This window comes from Oncorhynchus mykiss, chromosome 19 (genome assembly GCF_013265735.2).
Source record: "Oncorhynchus mykiss isolate Arlee chromosome 19, USDA_OmykA_1.1, whole genome shotgun sequence".
NCBI classification, from domain to species: Eukaryota; Metazoa; Chordata; class Actinopteri; order Salmoniformes; family Salmonidae; genus Oncorhynchus; species Oncorhynchus mykiss.
In genome coordinates this window covers 55759825-55786870 of record NC_048583.1, presented here as the reverse complement: position 1 = coordinate 55786870, position 27046 = coordinate 55759825, and the positions used below count along the sequence as shown (strand labels likewise).

The following is a 27046-nucleotide window of genomic DNA, read 5'->3' as shown; positions in this document are numbered from 1 at the left end:
ATGACATGGAAACCCAACCTGGTCTCAGAGCATGTTGTATTATTCTGTATGTAAATCCGAGATGCTCCAGTTAGTATGTTACATTTTGTACGGTATGTATTCATTTGTGGATGTACAGTTGAAGTCAGAAGTTTACAAACACTTAGGTTGGAGTCAACTTCATTTTCAAACACTCCACAAATTTGTTAAACTATAGTTTTAGCAAGTCGGTTAGGACTTCTACTGTGCATGACACGAGTCATTTTCCCAACAATTATTTATAGCACTTATTAAATGTCCGTAATTGTGAAAAACTGAGTTTAAATGTATTTGGCTAAGGTGTATGTAAACTTCCGATGTCAACTGTACGTACAGAACGTTACGGATTTGCAAAAAGTTAAATATGTAAAATTCCAAATTGTGGCAAACGTCCGTGATGAGATTCAAACACGCAACCTTTGGGTTGCCAGATGTTTGCATTATACAACCAACCAACCACCCTCCTTTTTGTTTTTGCCTTCAGTAACCTATTCCATGTAACCATACCAAATGTAACATGTCAAACACATTTTATTCCTGGATTTATGTTTACTATGTTACATCTAGTCTGGGAAACCAGCCACTAGTGGCAACAGTGAGCATTGGAGGTAGGAAACACAGATGAACGTCCAAGATGTATGGTGGAAACTCCCACTAGCCCATGCCTCCACTAAACCAATGGATTTGTTGGAAGTAGCCAAGCGAGAGATTTACTCCACCCAAAATATGTCTGAGATAAGCCCTTTTTTTGTATGGAGGTCTATTTGATCTAATAGAAGTTTCCAGGCTGTTACAAGTGAATGCATGTGGCATTCTGGCAACTTTGAGACAAACAATTTACATGTGTGAACTACAGGCACAACTATCTGCCCTCTCATTGGCTAGAATAGTCCCACCTGCTCTTGCCTTCCTTGAATCATTGACATCTATTTCCATGGTTAGAGCAGTCACCTCGACTAGCTTGTCAATTTAATAGATCATCTTTGAAAGTGTGTACACTTCAGGAGATGATTGGGAAGCAAGTCATTGACCATCTCCTCCACTCATAATTGCCTGGGTTGTGTTCACTAGGCATGAAATGGAAGAAGTGAAACAGGAAGGTACTATCTGAACCTGTTCAATAACGAACCATTTTTTGGGGACACACATGCATTTATTAGATTTGTATACCCAAATGTTGAAAACATATCAAAAGGGTATGCAACGCCGACAATAAAATACACCAAGACAAGCTGCTAAATACAATAAGTAACAAAAACATTCACAACATAAGTCATAGTATTTATCTTTTCCCCCACTACTCCTCTATGCATCATACCCTACACGGTACAGGTCCTATTCAGTAGGAGGCATACAACTAACATGATCCTTAAAACAATCAATACAATGCACTGTAGGCTACAACATCGTAGCAGCTAGAATATGTTTAATAGAAAAATACATCAGGAGTGAAACAGTGCTAATGCTAGCTAGGGATGGATCAGCGAGTGATTGGCTGTCCTTTGTGGCTTATTGGCTGCTGATCCTTCTCTTCAGCCCCTCCATCCATTTAATGTTAGGGAGGTGGACCAGTAACAGGAAGGTCGCTGGTTCAAGTCCCGGGCTGGGCGACGATAAAGTGGACCAGGGTTAGCATTACACCTAGTGTAGTGTCTTCCTACTGGAATAAGACTAGGAACCAGATCTGTCCTCCCAAAGATCTTTCATTACCTTCAACAACCAAATCCTAGCATGAGCCTGTTCAAACAGCACTATGGTTAACTAGTGGTGCTGGAAGGGACACGAAACCAGCTGAGAGTTCCATTGGAGGTTCCACTTAACTGCATTGACTGTCGAGGGATGAGGGGGAACGATGCAGGATAAGAGATGTGCCCGAGACATGACTGGTGCTGGCTCGGTCCTTTGGGAATGTGCAGTTTGTTTGTCCAGTAACATCGATGGTGGTTAAACATTAACACAAAATGACAGGCACATTTTTTTTTTTACACCTTAGTTAGCGGGAGTCACCGACATCACTTGAACATAGAAGGACATTGGTAAAAGGGGCAGGGTTTTAGACAGTGGGGGAGGGCTGAGGGGCAGCAGTCGGCGTGGCTTGTCGGGGGAGGGTGTACATGGCGCCCAGGAACTGGTCGGCGATGCGTCCCGCCTCTCGCAGGCCGCTGAGCAAAGCGCCGTGCACCGTGGCCGGGTAGTTGCGGATCGTGTGCTCGCCGGCGAAGAACAGACGTGGGACGGGCTGCGAACGAAGGGGGGGGGTGACAAACATATCAACCAACACAGAAATATGAGTGTTCCCATGTCAGAACGACTTGGGTTTGCTAAGGAGGATGAGATTTTGCAAATATGCTCTGGTGGTTCCGGGTATGTTTTTTTTAATATAAACTTGCGCTAATATCCAGTGTTCTCATTGGCTTAGAACAAGGTGAAGGTTCTGATGATGTAATAGATTGGGCTTTACACTCTTTATTCATAAGGACAACATGCATGTATGCAAAATAATGTCGGGTTCGGGCCTTTGCCACTCCAATCACTATATACGAATCAAAAGTGGGATGCCAGTACAGAAATAAGTAGTGGAGTGTGTTATTAGGGGTTCAGCAGTGATGGTGACACCTTATCATATTTGATCTGGTTCTTCTTATTATTATTATTATACTTATTTCTCAGGTCCGCCATTTTGAGAAAAACGCTACTCTTTTGGCAACAGATTCTTGCGTTTGAAGATGTGCATCCATAGATGTAATGTGCCGATTGGTCCAGTGGTTCTGGATAAGAATACTTTGAAAGTGATCAAAAATACATCAAGTTGAATTCTGATATTTGGCAAGCGTGGTAAACATTACATAAGTAACTCGTCCTAGGGCAAAGTGACATTTTTCCTGATCGTGGCACAGTGGGCACATGACGGAACCCTGGCATTGCTGCTTGCAGCTATATTTATATATGTAGTGTTCACAGCTTCTTTGGTATAGGGGGCAGGATTTTCACTTTTGGATGAAAAGCGTGCCCAGAGTAAACTATCTCCTACTCAGTCCCAGATGCTAATATATGCATATTATTAGTAGATTTGGATAGAAAACATTCCTGAAGTTTCTAAAACTGTTTGAATGATGTCTGTGAGTATAACATAACTTATATAGCAGGCGAAAACCTGAGAAAAATCCGACCAGGAAGTGGGAAATCTGACGTTTGTAGTTTTTCAAAGCTTGGCCTATCGAATACAGTGTGTCTATGGGGTCCAATTGCACTTCCTAAGGCTTCCACTAGATGTCAACCGTCATTTGAGACTTCTACTATAAAGGACGGGGGAATGAGGGCTCTTTGAGTCAGTGGTCTGGCAGAGTGTCACAGGCTCGTGACGCGCGGTCACGAGAGAGTTAGCTCTCGTTCCATGGCTTTTCTACAGACAATGGAATTCTCCGGTTGGAACATTATTGAACATTTATGATAAAAACATCCTAAAGATTGATTCTATACAATGTTTGATATGTTTCTACGACCAGTATTCTAACCTTTTGGAATTTTCCTCCGATCTTTCAGCTGGAAGTTGCACGTGCGTTTCGATTTGTTTACCAAACGCCCTAACAAAAGGAGGTATATGGACAAATTATGAACTTTATCAAACAAATAAAAAATTGATTGTGGAACTGGGATTCCTGGGAGTGCATTCTGATGAAGATCATCAAAGGTAAGTGAATATTTAAAATGCTGACTACATGGCGGATATTTATTTTGGCTGGTTTGGGCTCTGAGCTCCGTACTCAGATTATTGCATGGTATGTTTTTTTTAAATCTGACACAGTGGTTGCATTAGGGAGAAGTGTATCTAAAGTTCCATGCATAACACTTGTATTTTCATCAACATTTATGATGAGTATTTCTGCAAATTGATGTGGCTCTGCAAAATCACCGCATATTTTGGAAGCAAAACATTACTGAACATAACACGCCAATGTAAAATTAGATTTTTGGATATAAATATGCACTTTATCGAACAAAACATACATGTATTGTCTAACATGAAGTCCTATGAGTGTCATCTGATGAAGATCATCAAAGGTTAGTGATTCATTTTATCTCTTTGGCTGGGTTTTTCTGTGACTTGGTGGTGACCTAACATAATCGTTTGTGGAGCTTTCGCTGTAAAGCATTTTTGAAATCAGACACTGTGGCTGGATTAATGAGAATGTTATCTTTAAAATGGTGCCTAATACTTGTATGTTTGAGAAATTTGATTTATGTTGTTTTGTATTTGGCGCCCTGCAATTTCATTGGCTGTTGGCGAGGGGTTCCCTGTTCCCAGACAGGTTAATCACAAAGCAGAGTACTGCACAGAAGTAGCCTATTCCTGGACCTGAAAGCACTTTGAATGGAGATTTTCCACTGAGTGTACTTATTGACCCAGGAACTGGGCTTAATTTGTATCTGAGAAACTGTCTCGTAATGTATCGTATTTCTTAGTGGTCAGATGTGTTAGTAGTCCCATGTGTTACCTGTGACGCTCCGGGGATGGCGGGACCGGGGGTGATGGGCTGGGCCATGAGGTCATAGTCGTTACCGGAGGAACCGGCCGCCACGTACGAGTAGGAGCCCCGCGCCCAGGGGTCGGCACGCCAACGCGTCACCACCGTTTCCTTGGGCTGCCGTGACAACAAAGAAAAGACAGTTTCCATACCGATATTAGATTCCAGTAAACATGGTTGGGAAACACTAGACAGTTCCAACACGAATAACTACATATGAACCATTTTTTCATGATGTATTTGACTGGTGGTTGGAAAGGACTCAAACTATAGAAATTGATATTATGATTCAAGTTTACGTTACGTGGTGGGAGGACCGGTGGCGGCCATATTGAGTGTTATTCTATTTTTATGTACAAAACAAGCAAATTCACACATACCTGAGGTACTGCGCTGCTACCGAATATACCTTTGAGGATGGCGAGGCAGCGTCCGACAATGACGTCGTCGCTGATGTTCTCCATGATGCCGGCCGCCTCTCCGGCCATCAGCGCCAGCAGTATGGGGGCTGGGGGACACACACACATGGGTCAATTTCGCAGTAACACTGTCAAAAAGGCAGTTGTGTAAAAATACTTTAAAGTACTACTTAAGTCATTTTGTGGGGTATCTGTCCTGTATTTTATTTAACTAGGCAAGTCAGTTAAGAACAAATTCTTATTTAATGACGGCCTAGGAACAGTGGGTTAACTGCCTTGTTCAGGGGCAGAACGACAGATTTTTACCTAGTCAGCTTGGGGATTCAATCTAGCAACCTTTCAGTTACTGTCCCAACAATTGAACCATTAGGCGACGTGCTGCCACAACTTTTACTCCCCTACATTCCTAAAGAAAATCTGTACTTTATACATTTTCCCTGACACCCAAAAGTACTTGTTACATTTCAAATGCAGGACAGCTATATGGTCCAATTCACGAACCTATCAATATATCGCTATGACAGACTTACTAAACACAAATACTGCGTTGGTAAATTTATGTCTGAGTGTTAGTGTGCCCCTGACTGTCTGTAAATAACAAGCAGCAAGACAAGTGTACCATGTGGTTTGCTTAATATGAGGAATTTGATGGATGGCATTTACTTTTTCTCAAGTATGACATTTAAGTCATTTTCCCACCACTGTACTTAAGTACATTTAAAACCAGATACTTTCAGTATTTTAATGCGTGACTTTTACTTGAGTCATTTTCTATTAAGATATACTTGAGTAAAAGTAAAGATGACAATTGAGTAATTATTCCACCACTGAAAATGTAATATTAATTTAGAGAAGGAAATTCTGTCAAAAAGACAATGTGTGACTACATCCAAATATCAACGTCTCTAACTCAGTTGCTTATAAATCTATCCTCTCCTTTATCTGCCACGGGAGAAGACTTGACAATTGAAAACCACATGGTGGAAGAAGCTCATCATCAGGCTGGCTTTCACCTGATCAGTAGTGCAATGAAGGAGATCAAAACAAAGTCACAGTTCAGAAAGAACTGACTAGTCCACTGTGCTCACCTTTAGGGCTGGGTGGTATACTGTATTTTACATGGACTGGTTTGAGTTTTTACTTTACCTTCTATAATGGTATTTCAATGTTTGGTTTGTTAAATGTGATATGCCGTGTGTAATGTCCATTTTTATAGTTGACTTTGCTACTGGAGTCATCTCTCTCTCTCCATGCCGCTTTCCATAGATTTAGCCCCGCCCCCTGTCACTCAAGGAGCACATTTGTTTTTCCTTGAGCACGAGACACTTGCGTTCCGTCTGCATGGTCAATGCAGCACATGCAACAATGTTGATTTCACTTTGCTTCTTAATATAATTACACTATCAGTTTGTCTTTTCTTAGTAAGTTGGGCCTAAACCTTGTTAGCCGCTAATACTAGTCGCTAGGTAGCTAATAAATGTACCGAGTCAGAGCAAACATAACTAGCGATACAGCCTGATAATACCAGTGCATGTTTTTTTGTGCAACAGTATCTTCTAAATCAAAGATGAATATGTGAAGGAAGAATGTTAGCTACATGAAGTTTCTCAGAGAAAACATTCAATGTAGCCAAAGATTAGAGTCCCCTAGGAAACACTTGTCAACACTTCGGTTCCTACCCTGTCACAATAACTCCTCCCTGGCATTTTCATTTGTTGTCAAGTCAAACACTGTATTCAAAGTGCCCACTATTATATTGTAAATTTTGAATTTGAATAATCATTCAATTTCAAATGATTCCAACAGTTCACCCAAGTGTTTTGCTCTAAATCACAATGCAATTGCAACATTTGGTAAAAAAAAATAAGGCCTAGATTGTTTGCCTATATCTAGCAGCACTACGTGTCAGTGTGGAAATTCTCAAATGAGTGCAGGAAATTGTGAACTTATTATTATTAAAAACATAACTATTTTTTTGTCCATATCACTCAGCCCTACTCACCTTTGTAAAGGTTCCAGAAGAGGAAGAGTTCTCCCCTGCTGGCTGTAGTGCTGCCCACATGGCCAAACAGGTTCACACTGGGGTCCCAGAACACACGGTCAAAACACAGCACCACCTGGTGACGGGAGGAACATACAGCAGCATGAGTGACTCAATACACCCCACAGATACCAGTCTATTCAGGACAGTTTCCCAGACACAGTTTGGAGTTGAGCAATGAGTCAATAAATTGGGCAGGGAGCCAGAGATTAAGGGAAATTCTGAGCTCTAGGCCTTTCTGATGACACTAGTGATCAGAACGAAACCAGAAGTGTCAGAAATCAGAATTGAACTGTTTTATAAGGAGACACCAAAGGGAAAGTTGGAACCAGACCAAATGTGAAGTCTGAGCAACTGCATTTCAACATCGTTCTGACCCACAGTATTAAACGCAACTGAATTATATAAATCTCTATTGTTCCAACTGCCTGTTCTATATTTGTGAGAAGTTGTTTAAAAGACCCATTTCACGCACAATAATCTTTTCATATGCAAACGCTGTCATTAGAAGCAGATTGCTCCATTCAAGTGATCCAGAGACGGAGCTCCCTCTGGTGGCCACGAGGTGCCACAAACAGGTCTCATTGCATAATAATGCAGCATTTTCTGCTGCAGCCGAATTAGCAGATTGAAACTCTGCAGTAGATGATGCACATCAGGGCTCAGGAAGAAAAAAAGAGGAGCGAGAGAGAGTGGGGGAGGACTCTTATCTGATTACTAACAGATTTCCAAAACACTCACTCACCCGCAAACATTCCTCTCTCCCTGAATTGCTATAAAGCAGGATAAATAGCTGTGTTGGGGAGAGAGGTAACCTTGTACTTTTTATTTTTTTAAATGGAAGCCATAAAGAGTTGGTTACAATTCCAATTTCATCCTTCAGAAAATGTAGAACAAATAAAAGAGCAAATAATATGGCTAAAATCCAATGTAATAATACAAATGTATAAGGGAGGTATCATGTTTATGAACGACATCGTAAATAAGGACTGTGAAACTGTTACACCAGCAATTCAAGGTGTATGGAGGTGTATAACCAACTCATCGCAGCTCTGGCACAAAAATGGAAGAGGCAATTGCTCAAAGTAATGAATTGGTTTTTGTCTGCCTCCAATGAAAAACCATCCATGGCTTAAAATGACTAGTATAAATCATAAAATGTATCAGTTAAGGTCGATAGGTTTGACAACTATGCTTCATAAAATTCATGACAGTTGGGAACAAGTCTAAAGGTCCCAATACCATGGCTACGGGTTTATGAACTGATTTACAAGTGACGCATCGAGCCGTTCTTTTCAATTTAAACTATTGTATAAAATTCTCGCCACAAAAGGAATGCTTAATATATGGAGCTTTGGACAGTCAGCTCTGTGCAGACTGCCATGAGGGAACAGAATCAATAGATCATCTCTTTTGGTACTGCTTTATGGCATCAGGTCCAGGAGTGGTTGTTAAGTCATAATGTCTGTGTTCACATGGACCTATAAACTGTACTGTTAGGAGATCCGGAAAACTATAATTAATCAAAGGGAAATATGATTATACTCTTAGGTAAAGTGTTTATTTTAAGAGGCAATCTCTGTAGAAATGGTCCAAATAGAGGTTCAAGACCCTCGTAAGACATCAGTAAAATAGAAGGATGTGTTGCAAAAGGACAGAGTAAAACGGTAATGTACTGGGAAAGATGGGTTTGTCTCAACTAAGACCGGAGTGATTCATTGATGGGCCGATACACTTGGAGTCCAGTCCAATTAAGAAAAAAACGGTATATATATATATATACATACATACATACATACATACATACATATATATACACACACACAAAAGATTGGACATCTACTCATTCCAGGGTTTTTCTTATTATTATTATTTTTTACTATTTTCTATATTGTAGAATAATAACAAATAATAATGAAACCCTAAACTATGAAAGAACATTTGAGATTCTTCAAAGTAGCCACCCTTTGCACACACTTGGCATTTTCTCAACCAGCTTCATGAGTAGTCACCTGGAATGCATTTCAATTAACAAGTGTGCCTTGTTAAAAGTACATTTGTGGAATTTCTTTCCTTCTCAATGCGTTTGAGCCAATCAGTTGTGTTGTTACAAGGTTGGTGTGGTATACAGAAGATAGCCCTATTTGGTAAAAGACCAATTCCATATTATGGCAAGAAGAGCTCAAATAAGCAAAGAGAAACAGTCCATCCTTATGTTAAGACATGAAGGACAGTCAATCTGGGAAACTTTTAAAGTTTCTTCAAGCGCAGTCGCAAAAAGCATAAAGCGCTATGATGAAACTGGCTCTTATGTGGACCGCCAGAGGAAGACCCAGAGTTACCTCTGCTGCAGAGGATACGTTAGAGTTACCAGCCTCAGAAATTGCAGCTCAAATAAATGCTTCAGATTTCAAGTCACAGACACATCTCAACATCAACCGTTCAGAGGAGACTGTGTGAATCAGACCTTCATGGTCGAATTGCTGCAAAGAAACCACTCCTAAAAAGGACACAAATAAGAAGAGGAGACTTGCTTGGGCCAAGAAACGACGAGTCCAAATGTGAGATTTTTGGTTCCAACCGCCGTGTCTTTGTGAGACAGAGTAGGTGATTGGATGATCTCCACATGTGTGGTTCCCACCGTGAAGCATAGAAGAGGTGATGTGATGGTGCTTTGCTGGCGACATTGTCTGGCACACTTAACCAGCATGGTTACCACAGCATTCTACAGCGATACACCATCCCATCTGGTTTACTCTTAGTGTAAGGGCTATTTTACCAAGAAGGAGAGTGATGAAGTGCTGCATCAGATGACCTGGCCTCCACAATCACTCAACCTCAACCCAATTAAAATGGTTTGGGATGAGTTGGACCGCAGAGTAAAGGAAAAGCAGCCAACAAGTGCTCAGCATATGTGGGAACTCCTTCAATACTGTTGGTGAAGCTGATTGAGAGAATGCAAAGGGTGGCTACTTAGATTTGAGATTTTTCAAACATTTTGATTTGTTTAACCCTTTTTTAGTTATTACGTTACTTCATAGTTGTGTTGTCTTCACTATTATTCTACAATGTAGAAAATAGTAAAAAATAAAGAAAAACCCTGGAGTAGGTGTGTCGTTTGACTGGTACTGTATATCCACAGTGCCTTCAGAAACTATTCACATCCCTTGACTTGTTCTACATTTTGTTGTGTTACGGCCTGAATACCCCATAATGTCAAAATTACATTTTGTTAAGATTCTTTTTTTTTTTAGATACACTGAACAAAAATATAAACACAACATGTAAAGTATTGGTCCCATGTTTAATGAGCTGAAATAAAACATCTTAGATTTTCCATACGCATAAAAGGCTTATTTCTATCAAATGTTGTGCACAAATTTGTTTATATCCCTGTTAGGGATCATTTCTCCTTTGCCAAGATAATTCCTACACCTGACAGGTGTGGAATATTTATAAGCTGATTAAACAGCATGATCATTATATAGGTGCACCTTGTGCTGGGGGCATTAAAATGTCCAGTTTCGTCACACAACGCCACAGAAGTCTTAAGTTGAGGGAGCATGCTGTGATGAAACATTGTATTTTTGTGCTTTTCTAATAACCAATTCGACTGTGTTCTTGCAAGTGACTGATTGATCGTGCCTTGGAGGAATCCTCACTATCAGTATCTGCAATCTGGCAATACGCCCAGAACATTTTTTGAGAACAAAAGGGATATTTCAGTTTCAAGGTCTCAGCTTGGAGAGAAGAAGCCTTGTGAGGTATTGGTCGGTCACATGCATGAACCAAACATTAATGATGAATAATGAATAAGATAAATGCAAATATAACTCGTCTTATATACTGCTTACACAGACACCTAACGGGATCGCCCCGGAGGAGCTCTCTTCAGACAGGTACTTTATGCATCTCCAGCATGCTGTTAATAAAGAATGATTCATTTAACATTGACTTTGAGTGTCCCTGTGTAGAATTTCCACGACAATGTCATTGTAAATTCTAAAAAATCTATTTAAATTACAGGTTGTAATGCAACAACATAGGGAAAAACACCAAGGTGGGGTGAATACTTATGCAAGGCACTGTATATATTTCATTTCCGTTTTTCAACAATTCCTCCAACCCGAGGAGAGTGGTGCAGGGGCATAATAATAAAAACCTTGTTCTCTGCACTATGTCCAAAACCCCCAGGCTGAATAATGCTTGATACAATGTAATAAAGATGCTCATGTAAATTGATAGGGTGACTGAATGAGTGAAATACATGTCTTAACAGTGGGAGAGATTATCTGAATTTTACTTCACTTCCTGGTAGTTTAGTATCAAGTGAGCCAAGAGGCTTTTTATCTGTAGACACATCCATTTTTACAGCAGCAGGCTTCTCACTGAAGGTCAAGTTCCTTCTTCAAGGACACAGCAGCAAGACTGCAAAATGAGTCTTCCATCCATCTCAGTCCAGATGGGTGGAAACACCAAAAATAAACAGACACACACCAAGACAACAGAGACACAAGATGTCACAGCACCCCAGTGAGGGATTTTCAGTACCTTGTTTTAGCAGCAACACTCCCAAAGGACTTGTACCTCAGGACAAACACCAAACATAACAGAGACCCAAAGGACTTGTACCTCAGGACAAACACCAAACATAACAGAGACCCAAAGGACTTGTACCTCAGGACAAACACCAAACATAACAGAGACCCAAAGGACTTGTACCTCAGGACAAACACCAAACATAACAGAGACCCAAAGGACTTGTACCTCAGGACAAACACCAAACATAACAGAGACCCAAAGGACTTGTACCTCAGGACAAACACCAAACATAACAGAGACCCAAAGGACTTGTACCTCAGGACAAACACCAAACATAACAGAGACGCAAAGTGTTTCAACGCCAATTGGAGGGGTGTCCTGTACCTTGTTGAGGTTTCCAAAGCCCATCCTCTGGATAGCTGCGGTCTTCCACTCGGGCAGGGGGGGGACAAACTGCACGGCGGGGGGCTGTTGTTTCATGACACCCAGGGGTAGGGTGCACAGCACCGCGTCACACTTGTATATGAACGTCTGGGTGGTGGAGCGCGTGTTGACTGCTATCACCTCACAGCCTGGAGATATACACATGGTCTAGTTTAACACACATGAACAAAAATAGACACAGATTGACAAACAAAGACAGCTACTCACACACATCCTGTAAACTTACCAGAGGCTGTGTACCGAACCTGCCGTACTGCAGTGTTCAGTTTGATGTCCAGGCCCTCGGCCAGAGCCACGGGGACACAGGAGTAGCCGTTCCTCACTGTCAGGTGGCTGCCTGTGAACTCAAAGTCGTCGTCCTGGACAGGAGAGGGAGGGAGAAAAAAAAACAACAAAATGTGGGTTATATATGGTTTACAGGGACTAGAAAACATTCAAACGGGCTCAATGTCAGTTATGTGTGGTTTATGGAGACTAATCTGGTGGTTTGAATGGCCTAGATTCAACTGGACCTGGTGTCTAATAGCAATTTATAGTAGGTGCATACTGATGTCATCATCTGATCTAGTGTGGATGTGCCAGGACAAGACAGATTGGTTTAGTGGAAGGGCAAGAAGAAATCTTTAAGGTAGACTCAGCCAGATGATGTTGCAATGAGCAGCACCGTAGATAATGAGATGCGCGTGATTCAATCCTTTGCTCTCACACAGTCACACAGTATCTGCGCTTCACGCTGCTACAACCTGGTAGCTACTGGAGCAAAAGAGCTGACAAGTTTAGCCTCGAGCTTCAACGCTCTTAGCGGTTGCCAAAATTCACCCGATATTGTGTTTACTTTTCACATGCAACTCATCTCGCTAAGTCAACCTTTAATGAGTGAGTATGAGTGGGAGTGTACCTGGTCCCAGTGCTTAAGCGAGAGGGTGGAGAGGGGTGTGGCGTTGGCGAACTCCAGGTTGGCAAAGTGCCAGTCGAGGATCTGTCTGTCCCGGGACGACAGGTACACGTCACTGTGGAGAGATTATCAGAGGGTTAGATAAAGAAAGGATGGATGCGAACACATCTAGCCTGCTCCCAGACCCGCCTGTAGCCCGCTCCCAGACCCGCCTGTAGCCCGCTCCCAGACCCGCCTGTAGCCCGCTCCCAGACCCGCCTGTAGCCCGCTCCCACACTCGTCTGTAGCCCGCTCCCACACTCGTCTGTAGCCCGCTCCCACACTCGTCTGTAGCCCGCTCCCACACTCGTCTGTAGCCCGCTCCCAGACCCGTCTGTAGCCCGCTCCCAGACCCGCCTGTAGCCCGCTCCCAGACCCGCCTATAGCCCGCTCCCAGACCCGCCTGTAGCCCGCTCCCAGACCCGCCTGTAGCCCGCTCCCAGACCCGCCTGTAGCCCGCTCCCAGACCCGCCTGTAGCCCGTTCCCACACTCGTCTGTAGCCCGCTCCCAGACCCGCTCCCAGACCCGCCTGTAGCCCGCTCCCAGACCCGCCTGTAGCCCGCTCCCAGCTCCCAGACCCGCCTGTAGCCCGCTCCCAGACCCGCCTGTAGCCCTCTAACCAGGCCCGCCTGTAGCCCTCTAACCAGGCCCGTCTGTAGCCCTCTAACCAGGCCCGTCTGTAGCCCTCTAACCAGGCCCGTCTGTAGCCCTCTAACCAGGCCCGTCTGTAGCCCTCTAACCAGGCCCGTCTGTAGCCCTCTAACCAGGCCCGTCTGTAGCCCTCTAACCAGGCCCGTCTGTAGCCCTCTAACCAGGCCCGTCTGTAGCCTGCTCCCAGACCGGTCTGTAGCCTGCTCCCAGATCTGTCTGTACTTTTGCCTACTCCAATGTCATTGTAAAGCCAAACATTGGCATGACAATTCCATAAAGAGCTGGCAAGAGAGCAGAAACAACCTGGCACCCAGGCTAGAGCACACCCACGCTTAAACCTCTACGGGATCGGTGTCCCTAACCCGGGACGGTTGAGCTAACATGTGCTAATGTGATTAGCATGACATTGTAAGTAACAGCAAAACTTCCAGGACATAGACATGTCTTATTTGGGCAGAAAGCATACATTTTTGTTAATCTAACTGCACTGTCCAATTTACAGTAGCTATTACCGTTGAAAAAGACCATGCTATTGTTTGAGGAGAGTGCACAAAAACAAAACACTTTTATCACGGCAACTGGTTTGATACATTCACCTCTGAAGGTAAATAATGTACATACATTCAGTAAGCTTTCTCTGATTTGTCATCCTGAGGGTCCCAGAGATAAAATGTAGCATAGTTTTGTTTGATAAAATATATTTTTATATTCAAATGTAGGAACTGGGTTCTCCAGTTTGAACCCCTGCTGTCTCTGGCTACACATCCACTAGATGTGTGAAAGTTAGTGTATAAGCTAATTATCCATCATGTATGACATTCCTGGGAAAGTGTAAACTTAAATGTTGTATTGCCATATCATTTTTGTATGATCTCTATAGTTATGTACTTGAAAATGTGTCAATTGACCAATTCGGCACATTTGGGCAGACTTGATACAAAATATTGTCTTGCAATATTTTATAAGTTTTGCAATACTTCACTGGATCAATCTGAAACTTTGCACACACTGCTAAATTGAGCCTAAACTGAAATATTATATTATGGCCTTCTGCGTTTCAAATATGATGGACCAAAAAAAATAGAAAACGGGTCCGATCCTTAAGAGGTTTTAAGAATACGCTGGAGTTCAGGGGTTAAGAAATGGAGCCACAACAGGCCTTTACGCTGGAGTTCAGGGGTTCAAGTTTTACCTGGGTGGGTTGGCCTCTAGCTCCTGGAGCTTCTCCTCCAGTTTGACCTGCGACTCCACCAGCTCATCATACTCCTACAGGAGACAGGGGACAGCAAGGTATAAACACTGCGGGACATACAGTGTGTGTGTGTGTGTGTACTGTACGCTAAGTGATATTAAGGGAAACAACCTATTGTATGGCTCCTGCAACCTATTGTATGTTCTGCGCTGCATACACCCCCAAAGAGGTTCTAAGTCAAGTAGGAAGGACAGCAGCTTAGTCAGTTAAATGGGCTGACTCACCCTATCCAAATTTCACCACTTACACCTGCAGCCACCAGCCGGCTGACACAGCCTAACAAATATGCCCAACTAAAACGAAAACCCCACAACCTTCTGCCCAAGGCTTCCCCGACCATGACCTAGCCTCTACGTGTGTATCAAACATGCTCTCAGTATGTGTGTGTGTGTGGACCATTTCCAACCAGACAGACCAGCCTGAGTCACGCCTTAGAAGTGGCTTTTTCAGGAGGCAGTCGACAAGTTCAGACAGCAGCTGTGTTTAAACTTGCCTCCTAAAAGTACACGTCTGAGGTGAAGCTTTATCCGTGGCTTTAATGACACACCAGACAAGGCATTAGACCAGTCAAACACATGCTGCTGAAACTGTCTGTTTTGCTCAGAGCTAATGCCATTGTCACAACTTCTAGCATTTTTGTGTCTCTATCCTAACATTCTATTTAAGTCGAATTCTCACTTAGTCGTGTGTTGATGTCAATAGGAGGCTGAATGAAAGTTGGACTTAGGTGAAAGTTAGGTATCAAGTCCACTTCTTTGTCCTTGGCTTAATGGCCCAAATCCAATCTCTCCATTTGTTACGTTAACATTATTTCTGTTAAAGCTCTTAGGCTGCGTTTAAACAGGCAGTCCGACTCAGATTCTTCTTTTCCACTATTTGGTCTATTGGGCAAACGATCTGAATTAGGCTGCCTGTGTAAACGCAGCCATAGTGTGACAGGCAGCAGTCTATAAGTCCTTAGTCTCTATATTTCTCCTTGCAAATCAGTTTACTCACATGAAGAAAATACTTGAATGGAGGAGATCCTTGCTACATAACAACCACAAAAATTACAATGGAAAGTCTTTATGAGTTGATGGAAAGTAATTCAAGAGTGAGTGGTAGAGAGACTAGGCCTTTACTGTAGCTGCAGGCCATTCTGCTAGTCAAGCTGCTATTTGGAGTTCCAGTCCACAGAAAACATACTCTGATAATCACATGAAAGTGGCTTAAAATAGGTGCGATTCAAAACGCATACGTTCATAACGCCTTTAATTGAATCAAATTGTGTCTGGAGCCTAGAAATAGATGATTGCTCCTGCTAACAACTCCAGCTGTTAGATTTATAGTTTATCCACGTGGTGTGTGAGTCGAGAAAGTACCACACCACAGAGGAATGGAATTAGTTTGTTTTGGAAAAACAAATAAGTAAACAGGACAGTAATCAAAGTAACGTGTCATTAACTGCTTGCAGCTTGAAGTCATTTGTATGGAACAAGTCAATTGAGGTGATGATGATTTCAATCGCATTTTGTTCCTATCCACGTCAAAAACCACCATTATCAATCCTCCCTTAATCCATTTCCATCCTTACCTTCATCTATCCTTCCTCTGTACCTCTACTCTGCCTCTACTGTAGGGTGGTGTGACTGAGAATGTGAGTGGTTGACTTGTGGTCTCACCTTGCAGAGTGCGGTCAGGTCGCGGTGCTTGCTCTTGACCAGGAACTCAGCGGTGATGTCTCTTGGGGGCTTGACCTCGCTGGCCTCCTTGTGCTGCTGATGCAGCTCTTTGACCCTCTCCTTGGTACCCACCATCTGAGGGCATGAGGGAAAGCGAAAAAGGTAGATATACAAAAGAGGAGAAAAAATATTAAAAGGAGGGACAAAGTACATCTACAAGCAAGCTACTCTTGTTATTTTGACCTGAGATAGTGGCTCTCATGGTCACCTTGTTCAACAGCTCCTTGAGATCCTCTTGGGTCTTGACTATCTTCTTCCAGTGTTCTATCTGCTCATCTTTCACATGTTTCTCCTGCAACCTATTGGATGATACCAGACAAAGAACACCGCAGCCTATTGGACGATACCAGACAAACGAAGACAAACGAACACCTCAGCCTATTGGACGATACCAGACAAACGAAGACAAACGAACACCTCAGCCTATTGGACGTTACCAGACAAACGAAGACAAACGAACACCTCAGCCTATTGGACGATACCAGACAAACGAAGACAAACGAACACCTCAGCCTATTGGACGTTACCAGACAAACAAACACCTCAGCCTATTGGACGTTACCAGACAAAAGAACACCTCAGCCTATTGGACGTTACCAGAAAAAAGAACACCTCAGCCTATTGGACGTTACCAGACAAACGAACACCTCAGCCTATTGGACGTTACCAGACAAACGAACACCTCAGCCTATTGGACGTTACCAGACAAACGAACACCGCAGCCTATTGGACGTTACCAGACAAACGAACACCTCAGCCTATTGGACGTTACCAGACAAACGAACACCGCAGCCTATTGGACGTTACCAGACAAACGAACACCGCAGCCTATTGGACGTTACCAGACAAATGAACACCTCAGCCTATTGGACGTTACCAGACAAACAAACACATCAGTGATAATAATGTGCCATTGAGAAAGAGGGATACTTTTTAAAATGAAAAACAAAATACAACCACTATCACAGAATTTGAACAAGTTGCTCGGCCGTTAATCTCTAGTGGGCAGATTCAGCACGTAATCCGAAGAATCTGTCGCGACGGGATGCGTAGGGTTTGGGTTTTTGACGATTATTTGGGTATATCAGGATTGGGTGAAAGTGGTGCTTAAACTTGAACTGCTTTGCACGTGTGGTGAAATTAGAGAAGATAACTCCCAATTTCTAACATGTATGGACACAGAACTAAATCATGCAGCTCACCAAATTGCCCAAGATTTTATTTCTGGGTTAATTGAGATGACCTGGCCAAAGGGCCAAACACTTACTGAATGACCACCTCCAGGGCCTGTCCCAGAGACACAGGCTTGTTGTTAAGGAAGTTGAAGTCCAGCTGGTGGCTGAGGTAGGAGGTGGCCTCCAGCAGACGGTTAAACTCCTGCTCCACCATCTCATCCTTCTCCTTGGGCACCTGGGGGAGCAGTCATTCATACAATGACATGTTAAGAATCAACCATAGGATTACAGCATTTGATACTAACAATTTGATGTCAATCATGAACATGAAGTCAGCAGGGAGGGCAATCCAATTTAGAAAGCAATCCTTATTTTCTCTACAAAAAGAAATTGACCTAAAGGAAGTATCGTTTACCATTAAGGTATCGGATTGGAAGGGAAAAAAATAGCTGACTACAAACACACTACAGCCAATTGAACCATAGACACACTCAAGAACAGACCCAGTTCTATTACGGTCTACTACACAGTTGCTTCATTGGGAACTGACAGCAGATTTGACGTTAATTATTAACAATAGATGAACAATGTTATCATGTAGTAAAACAATACATACACTTGTGCATCGTTCGCCCTTTAGCAGTCAGCCAGGAGATGAACCAGGAGGTGAACCAGGAGATGAACCAGGAGGTGAACAAGGGAGGGATTGAGGCCAGGGGTCAAAGAAATAACAAATTAGATAAACAAAACACAAACTTAACATTGAACAGATTTACATACACTTGAAAATGACAATTAGCGCCCCCTGCAGGAAAGGAAAACAGTTGCACGTGGTGTGGGAAGCAACCTTACGCATATCTACCACCTCTGTGAACTTTGTCATATTCATTAGGTACAAAACAGAAGAAAATGGACTGAAACAGGGAGGGACTACCTCTAACATGTCTAATAAGAAAGGCTTATTTAAATTGTCTTTGGGGTTTTGCCCTAATGAATACAACCCTGGCCTGAAAATAACCCCAAACATCATACCGCTGCATGACAGAGCGGAGGGAGAAAATTATCGTTCAGAAAGGACACTGCTGTTTATTTCCAGTCTAACAGTATTACATTGGGAGAGTCCGGTCTCAACATGGAGAGGGCTGAGCTATTGGGCAATGCTAGGCTAAGCGCTAACTGAATCCACCCTGTTAAGCGGCTAACTGAATCCACACTGCAGACAAAGTGAAGGGCCCTGCTAACACAGCACATAGTTGTGTCCTGAATAAAATCTAAACATCTTCAGTACAAGAGGTAAATAACAAATGGAGCAAGTTAAGGGAAGGGGAACGACAACCAAATAGTGATGCACCCAAATAGTGATGTGTACAATAGCAGTAGGTTCCAATGGTAATAGGTTCCAATGTTAGAAAGTTGCATCTGGAGTAAGCAGACATTTAAACTGCTGAAACCGAGCACACTTGCACGAGACACCAGCACGCCAATGTAGGCCTCATAGAACATTATACCAAAATGTATTGTCATATCTACACACAGGCATTCCACTCCAACTGCAGTTCATTGGCATCAACGGGGAGCGTGGCCTAAACCTCATAATGCAAAGTAAGTTAACTAAATAGTTAGCGATGCAGCACTCACAGCTTGACCGTTTGCTTCGTACAGAGGGCACTTCTGTTTAATCTTGGCCAGCTCCATGTTGACCTGCTTACTGACCACTGCCATGGGATTCCCTCCTAGAACACACCAGATAGAACATCAGGATATAGGCCTACACAACCATAGAACCATCACATAGCCTCCATTTCATCAATTTCAACTACAAGGCATGTCACTGTTTACTAGCCTGGCAGATCACTTGATGATAACTATTGTGTGCATATTATGAACACACAACAAGCTGAATACGAACAAACTTGTTATCTATTAAAACACATCTTAGGAATCTCATCGTCCTGATATTCATTAGTCGTTTTTGTATCGTTTTTAAGAAACTGGAGAAAAGTGGTGAACAAGTATTGTTTTTGCCTCTCCTGTCCTATTTATTCAGACTACATTTGATTAGATGACATTGAAATGGTCAACACCACCCTCTGCTGGTGAGAAGCTGTCCTAACAGGAACACTGACAAATTCAAAGTAGAGGTATCATGAAGTCAATAGATACTTCAGAGTACATTTTCTGGATTTCCTGCTTATTCCCCACTGATTCTGGGGATCTTCCCATCTGGATTTCCTGCTTATTCCCCACTGATTCTGGGGATCTTCCCATCTGGATTTCCTGCTTATTCCCCACTGATTCTGGGGATCTTCCCATCTGGATTTCCTGCTTATTCCCCACTGATTCTGGGGATCTTCCCATCTGGATTTCCTGCTTATTCCCCACTGATTCTGGGGATCTTCCCATCTGGATTTCCTGCTTATTCCCCACTGATTCTGGGGATCTTCCCATCTGGATTTCCTGCTTATTCCCCACTGATTCTGGGGATCTTCCAATCTGGATTTCCTGCTTATTCCCCACTGATTCTGGGGATCTTCCAATCTGGATTTCCTGCTTATTCCCCACTGATTCTGGGGATCTTCCCATCTGGATTTCTGGAAAACATGGTCTTTTTGGGAGAGTTATCAGAATTGTGTAACTGTAATCCTTACCCAGTCCTGTCACCACCATGGCCCCCAGATCAGCCACATAGTTGCCCTTCCGGAAGGTGGCCACTCTCCCCCCAACGCGGTCCTAGAGACAGGAGACAATAACCATATGACACAACTACCATAGTGAAGAGGAACACCTTAACCATTAGCTGTTATACCAGGTCAAAACAGGACAAAAGGCTGAAGATAATATATTACTGGTCAGTTCAGTGTATTAGCTAATGGGTAGATGTAGGTTGTGTTCAATTAGCACAAAACAGAAGAAATCCATCAGAGGCGGAGTGAAAAACGTTCTGAGCTTGTCCAATAATAATGATTTGTTTTTCTACGGTTATGGAGCTCTGTTGACAAGCAATGTGCTGTTGACCCACCCTGGCCTCCAGTACGGTCACGTCCATGCCGAAGCTCTGCAGCTGCCGCGCGGCTGCCAGCCCAGACACACCCCCTCCGATGATGATTACCTTCCCCGTCTTCTTCGCTGCAGGGACACAGGAGAACCAGAGTGGTTGACAATCACATCATAGTGATGTGGGATGAAATCGATAGTTGCATATCGCAATATTATTTTTGACCGATATTATATTGATGCTTTGGCTTTAAGTATCAATATATATTTTTGTTGCTAGGTAGCATTAGCTAGCGCTAGCCATCTGTACCTGAGCCAAAACGGGTATTTTTCATCCCATCGCTTGTTCTCCATGTTCTTTTTAAATAGTGAGTCAACATATATTCAGCATTTTTATTTCCCTGACTGATCAAAACTCATTATAATACAATCTTGTCTCTCTGCAACAGTGAGCAATACGTTTTGAAAATTCAATTGCAATAAAATAAGTATTGAATCGCAACACATAGAATGCTGAGAATTGCAATGCATATTGTATCAGCATCTATCTATCGTGATAAAATCGTGTCGGTAGGTCCTTGTCAATTTCCAGCCCTATCACATAAGTTATTTTGACACACACACATTGCTAAAAAAAAATATACTTAATTTCACGAGGCATTTTTATCTTGTTACAATATCCCTGTTACACCTAGAGAGTTCGCCATAGTCTGATGCTATTCCATCTGGAACTCTCATGTTGTTTAGAGGTGTAGCCAGACCTCACCTTCTTGACCTACCCTCGCTTAATCCAGTTGACTCTCCAATAGGGAAACTGTGTTTCTCCCTACTCCCTCAGAACAACAGATCTATACGTGCTTTATTTCAAAGGGATATTTTATTAATTCCTTACGTCACAACTTACTGGAATACATTTGTCAATAATATCTGTTGGAGAAAAGTCTGGTTATTACTACACAAATACCTGCTTGTTAATAAGGTCAAAGAGGTCTCTTTCAGAATGATGACAAAGTCAATCTCTCTTTTGGACCTTCTGTCTTAAAAGGGGCAGCGTCCTATTTTCAAATCTTCTCAAAATGACATACTTCACAAACAAAAACAAGGTAATTAATACAAAGCTAATCTAATGAATCGACTAATGACTTGCATTGCTAAATTATTACACAGCTATTAAATACATTTCATAATAACTAAATGTAGCCTATTAATAGCTGAATATAGAGAGAAAACATGCCAACCTATAGGCCCTGCATGATCCCAATGCATTTAAGAACTACACTATGTCCGGGCCTGTAGAAATTCTGTTTGGGCCAGCAGATTTTTGGCCAACTGGACCGACCAGGCCAGTGAGGAAAAAAAGTTAACATTGGATTCTGGCATGTTTCATATGTAGCCATGAAGTGGTGACGTAAAGGCTATATACTGTGCTTTGATTGACAAACAGCAAGCTTGACTCGTTTATAAAAAAAAGTGTTGAACTGACTGAATGAAGTCGATCTCATACAACCTTCCCATTCATAAATCTTACAATGCAGTTAAATATATCCACTGTATCACATTGGGACAACTAAAGATCGTTTGTATTTTCCATATAAAGTCCATCAGGACTTGCCAGACAGTGACGTTAAAGTGAGGGACTAGTCAGTATCCTACTGAGTTGAATCGGTAAGAGAGCTGTTCATTTGGCTCCCTCATTTGCATACCGGTAGGCTTTTTTGGCGATTATCTACAGATAAATTATGAAAACATTAGATGCAGATGGTGAATCCTCCTCACTGCAGAAACAATAGGTAGGCTAGTGGAGAAAGAACCTCACTCTGGTCCAAAATATTATAAAAGAAAACAGATTGAATTGTTTTAAAACCTAATGATACATATATGGTATTTTCAGATTTGATGCAGGGTCTACTGATTTAAATCAAAGTGCTGACAATGGAATAATCGGCAAACTCGGTCTCAACCTTTAATTCTCTACTGAAGACTCATCTCTTCAGTGGGTCATATGATTGAGTGTAGTCTGTCCCAGGAGTGGGAAGGTGAACGGAAAGGCTCTGGAGCAACGAACCGCCCTTGCTGTCTCTGCCTGGCCGGTTCCCCTCTTTCCACTGGGATTCTCTGCCTCTAACCCTATTACAGGGGCTGAGTCACTGGCTTACTGGTGCTCTTTCATGCCTTCCCTAGGAGGGGTGCGTCACTTGAGTGGGTTGAGTCACTGACGTGATCTTCCTGTCTGGGTTGGCGGCCCCCTTGGGTTGTGCCGTGGCAGAGATCTTTGTGGGCTATATGTCTCAGGATGGTAAGTTGGTGGTTGAAGATATCCCTCTAGTGGTGTGGGGGCTGTGCTTTAGCAAAGTGGGTTGGGTTATATCCTTCCTGCTTGGCCCTGTCCGGGGGTATCATCGGATGGGGCCACAGTGTCTCCTGACCCATCCTGTCTCAGCCTCCAGTATTTATGCTGCAGTAGTTTATGTGTCGGGGGGCTAGGGTCAGTTTGTTATATCTGGAGTACTTCTCCTGTCCCATTCGGTGTCCTGTGTGAATCTAAGTGTGCATTCTCTAATTCTCTCTCTCTCTCGGAGGACCTTAGCCCTAGGACCATGCCCCAGGACTACCTGACATGATGACTCCTTGCTGTCCCCAGTCTACCTGGCCGTGCTGCTGCTCCAGTTTCAACTGTTCTGCCTTATTATTATTCGACCATACTGGTCATTTATGAACATTTGAACATCTTGGCCATGTTCTGTTATAATCTCCACCCGGCACAGCCAGAAGAGGACTGGCCACCCCACATAGCCTGGTTCCTCTCTAGGTTTCTTCCTAGGTTTTGGCCTTTCTAGGGAGTTTTTCCTAGCCACCGTGCTTCTACACCTGCATTGCTTGCTGTTTGGGGTTTTAGGCTGGGTTTCTGTACAGCACTTTGAGGTATCAGCTGATGTACGAAGGGCTATATAAATACATTTGATTTGATTTGATTTAATCAACTGCTGCTTTCTAAACACCTTCTTCATTCTTTAATCATCCCTGTATTGCAGATAGCTGAGAAAATGAACATTTGATAGTTGCTGATTGAAAATACAATCTAGAATTAGGATGTACCAGAGGACACCAAAATAAAGCTTGTTCAGCAAAAATCTCTTAACCCCTGATGTCTTAACCCCCCCTGAGTGGCTACTTTCTCTTTTGTCGGGCTACTCCATGTGCTTGTGGAAAACATTGTATATGCATGCCTAAATACCTATAAGTACTACTGGTGTTTAATATGCACATATCTAAATGAGTGTAGGCATTGTACATAAAGTTTATGTATCACGCAGATAGTGGAAAGCTAATATACTCACTTGGTAAAGGCTTGACTCTCTTGTAGATGCCAAAGTTGATGAGGCCGTGTCTCTCCAGGTAACTGTGTATCCTGTGCACCAGCACTGTATCACTGTTGTATGGCGCTTCAAGTTGCTGTGCTGTGGCTTCGAAGGTCAGCTGGATTTTCGGGTTATCGAGCCAAAGTTGGAGCTAGAATGGAGAATTCGCCACTACTTCAGACCAAAAGCCCAAAATGTACAATATTCTCCAGAATGAAGCAAGTCGTGTTAATGCAGTGCGCGTGTGCATATGGGGCGGCAGGTAGCCTAGTGGTTAGAGCGTTGGACTAGTAATCGAAAGGTTGCAAGATCAAATCCCCGAACGGACAAGGTGAAAATCTGTCGCTCTGCCCCTGAACAAGGCAGTTAACCCACTGTTCCTAGGCCATCGTTGAAAATAAGAATTTGTTCTTAACTGACTTGCCTAGTTAAATAAAATTAAAATAAATAAAATTCTCACTGTGCGGTTGCGGATGTACAGGAACACTTTCTGCGTCTGCTGGGGCCCACTGATGATGTCCGGGAAGCAGGCGGCCTCCTGGGAGGTCATGCGGTCATGTGGGAGGCGGCTCTGGAACGCAGCTCCCTCCACGCCTGAAAAACCACAAACACACACTCACTACCTGCCCTTACACATACACACACACCTTTCGCTGCCCAATGTGACATTCACGCTCGCAGACACACACTTTCGCACAGTCCGACTCACACTCACCAGAAGGCTCCTCAGGCTCGCTGTCCGGCTCCTCCTCCACGGGCGGAGCCGGCGGTGGGATCACCTGCTTTCTCTCTTTTTCTGCCTTGGCGTTGCGCTCCTCCTCCGAGTAGTATTCGTCCTCAGACAGATTGGCCAGGCTTTCGTCCATCTCGCGGTACTCCACCTGCAACAATGGGCACAATAAACGCTCCATTAAAACCATGTTCCGGCTCACCTGAGATGAGGTCAAAGGTCAAGCTCCCTGTGTTCCTCTGGTGTTGTTCACCACTAATTAGATGGCCATACAAAGATTGCTGTATTCTCAATAGTCATTCATTGTGCTCCTGGTCTAGGCATGTGCTTGTAGTGACTTATTCTATTTCTCTCTAAGATAGGGGGGACAGGAGTAATAGGTTTTTTACTTTTGATCGCTTGCGACGGCTTGTCCTGCGGCCCTCGGCCGTGTCCGGGTCCACACCCCCGAGGCCGGGAGGGTGGGGCAGCGGGGGTCCGCCAGGCTCCCCGCTTGGGGAGGCCCGCTCTTTCTTCTTGATCTCCATGGGGCCTGGTGCTGAAGCAGGGGCCCCAGCCTGGGCAGTAGCCTGGGCTTCAGGGGGCCGTTCAGCTCCCCCTACCGCCGAGGAGGAGGAAGATGCGGAAGAAGAGGTACCTGCATCCGACTTCTTACTCGACAGCATAATGGAGGAAGACAGAGGTCTCTCCTGGAAAGTGGAACCACAAAAATAGGCATGAGACAAATCCATTCGGTGCTCTAGAGTTACCGTTGGTGATGTGATGCTCTAGGATGGCCAGTGTTTTAGTTACAACGTTGATCCATTGTGGTGTGATCAAAAATAATGAACGGCTATGAAGTTGCATATTAGCTGCATTTCGTAACTGAAAATGACTATGACTTGCTGTTCACAAATGTTTTAATTCGATAATTTTGTAGTTTACCAGCTCAACTAACATTTCCCAGTCTAACTGAATGTTACATTTTTATTCCAGGTTTCATAACTTTCTTTGTCTGATTAAATGCATTCACATTCTCACTTTCTACATGGATAATATCCATATCATGATGAAGAAAATATGGAAAAGTGTTCTGAACAACTTCATAAAAGCTAGCTAAATGCATGTATATAATTTGTATTGTTGGGGCTTTAAATGCACCTGCTAGTCACGGGAATTGTAACCTTAGCGTGCCTAAGAACTGCACCACTAGCTAGATGCGTTGACAGATGTGCATGATGACAAATGTAAGAGGACGCCACAATAACCTTGTCTTGTTTTACCCATTTCTCCGGGCACCTGGTAATATCCATTCAAACACTAAGAAATAAAGACAGAATCAGAAATATGGTCATGAACAACAGAAACTGAGAAATAGTTAGCTAAATCCACCCAGACAGCCAATCAGTCCTGGGCCCGGTTCCCCAAAGGCATCTTAAGTTCATCCTTAGAAGGTTCTATCTAGCTAACGATTAACTTAGCCTTAATAAGTTAAGATCTCCAGTTGTATTAGCTAGCTAGGAGTTAGCAATTTAGCTAGCTAGCCATGTATCTAGCTAGCTATTTTTAGGTAGCTAACTACTTCAGGTATTGTATTTGTATTTTAAACATGCAGAGAAAAACAACCGTTTGGTATTAGTAGTTAGGCCAGCTAGCTATCTAACATGACTTGGTTCAACCATTCGCCTTTTTCGATGGTTTTGTAGCTAAAAAAAACATGTCGACGTACAGCAGCCAGTCAGTCGAGCTAGCAAGCCATTTGTATGGCTACGGTTAGCAAGCTAGCCATCTTATAAAACCCAGTCTGACATTATTACTACCTAGCTAGCTTCTCTGACTTAACAAGGTCGATATTCCGGGTGTTGTATGTTGTACTACCCTCATCGGATTCACAAACGAATCGATGTATGTAGATAACTAACTAGTTAGCTAACGTTAGCAGGCTAACAATGAGTCTCAGCAGATGAACTGGGTCTGTATGAGCTAGTTAGCAACTAGCTCAAATAGCAACTCGCTAACGTTACCCGTGTCCGTGAAAACATTGCACTCCAATTACATGCTAGCTACGCTATAAAATAATATCGCATTTCACTATTCATGCAATACTGGGCCGTGAGATTAAAAGTAAAACAGAACTAGCTATATGCATAATATGATCATTTTACCTCTAGATCTTCGCAATTTGTCAACACAAAGACAACTCGTCCTCTCTCGTTGAATGATATGACCCGCCCCTCACTATCATCATATTGGTTAAGGA

General features: G+C 43.0%; 1 protein-coding gene across 6 annotated transcripts; it reads right to left on the bottom strand.

Moving 5' to 3' along the window:
- Positions 1-1149: 1149 nt before the first annotated feature.
- Positions 1150-27044, bottom strand: kdm1a (lysine (K)-specific demethylase 1a). 6 transcript variants are annotated; one of them, XM_036955117.1, is made up of 21 exons: positions 26952-27044; positions 26055-26106; positions 25197-25496; positions 24787-24961; positions 24538-24671; positions 24057-24228; positions 20744-20850; positions 20373-20454; positions 19363-19457; positions 18341-18358; positions 17817-17959; positions 16758-16848; positions 16490-16624; positions 14769-14842; positions 12889-13000; positions 12217-12349; positions 11931-12118; positions 6966-7080; positions 4925-5052; positions 4515-4661; positions 1150-2257 (listed from the first exon to the last, which is right to left on the bottom strand). In XM_036955117.1, exons 2-21 carry the CDS (start codon positions 26097-26099, stop codon positions 2072-2074), a joined length of 2580 nt encoding a protein of 859 aa, XP_036811012.1. In that variant the 5' UTR covers positions 26100-26106; positions 26952-27044; the 3' UTR covers positions 1150-2071. The 6 variants fall into 6 exon arrangements, with proteins under 6 accessions (XP_036811012.1, XP_036811009.1, XP_036811011.1 ...); XM_036955114.1 differs by lacking the exon at positions 26055-26106 and having other exon boundaries at positions 24787-24958; positions 26952-27028; XM_036955116.1 differs by lacking the exon at positions 26055-26106 and having other exon boundaries at positions 24793-24958; positions 26952-27028.
- Positions 27045-27046: the final 2 nt, after the last annotated feature.

Bases quoted from the DNA above. Each gene is read 5' to 3' on its own strand.
- kdm1a (XM_036955117.1), bottom strand. From the start codon at position 26,099: ATGGATATTACCAGGTGCCCGGAGAAATGGGTAAAACAAGACAAG. The intron at 19,458-20,372 runs GTAAGGATTACA...GGTGTGTTCTAG, and splicing joins CATGGTGGTGACAGGACTGG to GAGGGAATCCCATGGCAGTG. The intron at 13,001-14,768 runs GTAAAACTTGAA...ATCTCTCCACAG, and splicing joins CTAGAGGCCAACCCACCCAG to TGACGTGTACCTGTCGTCCC.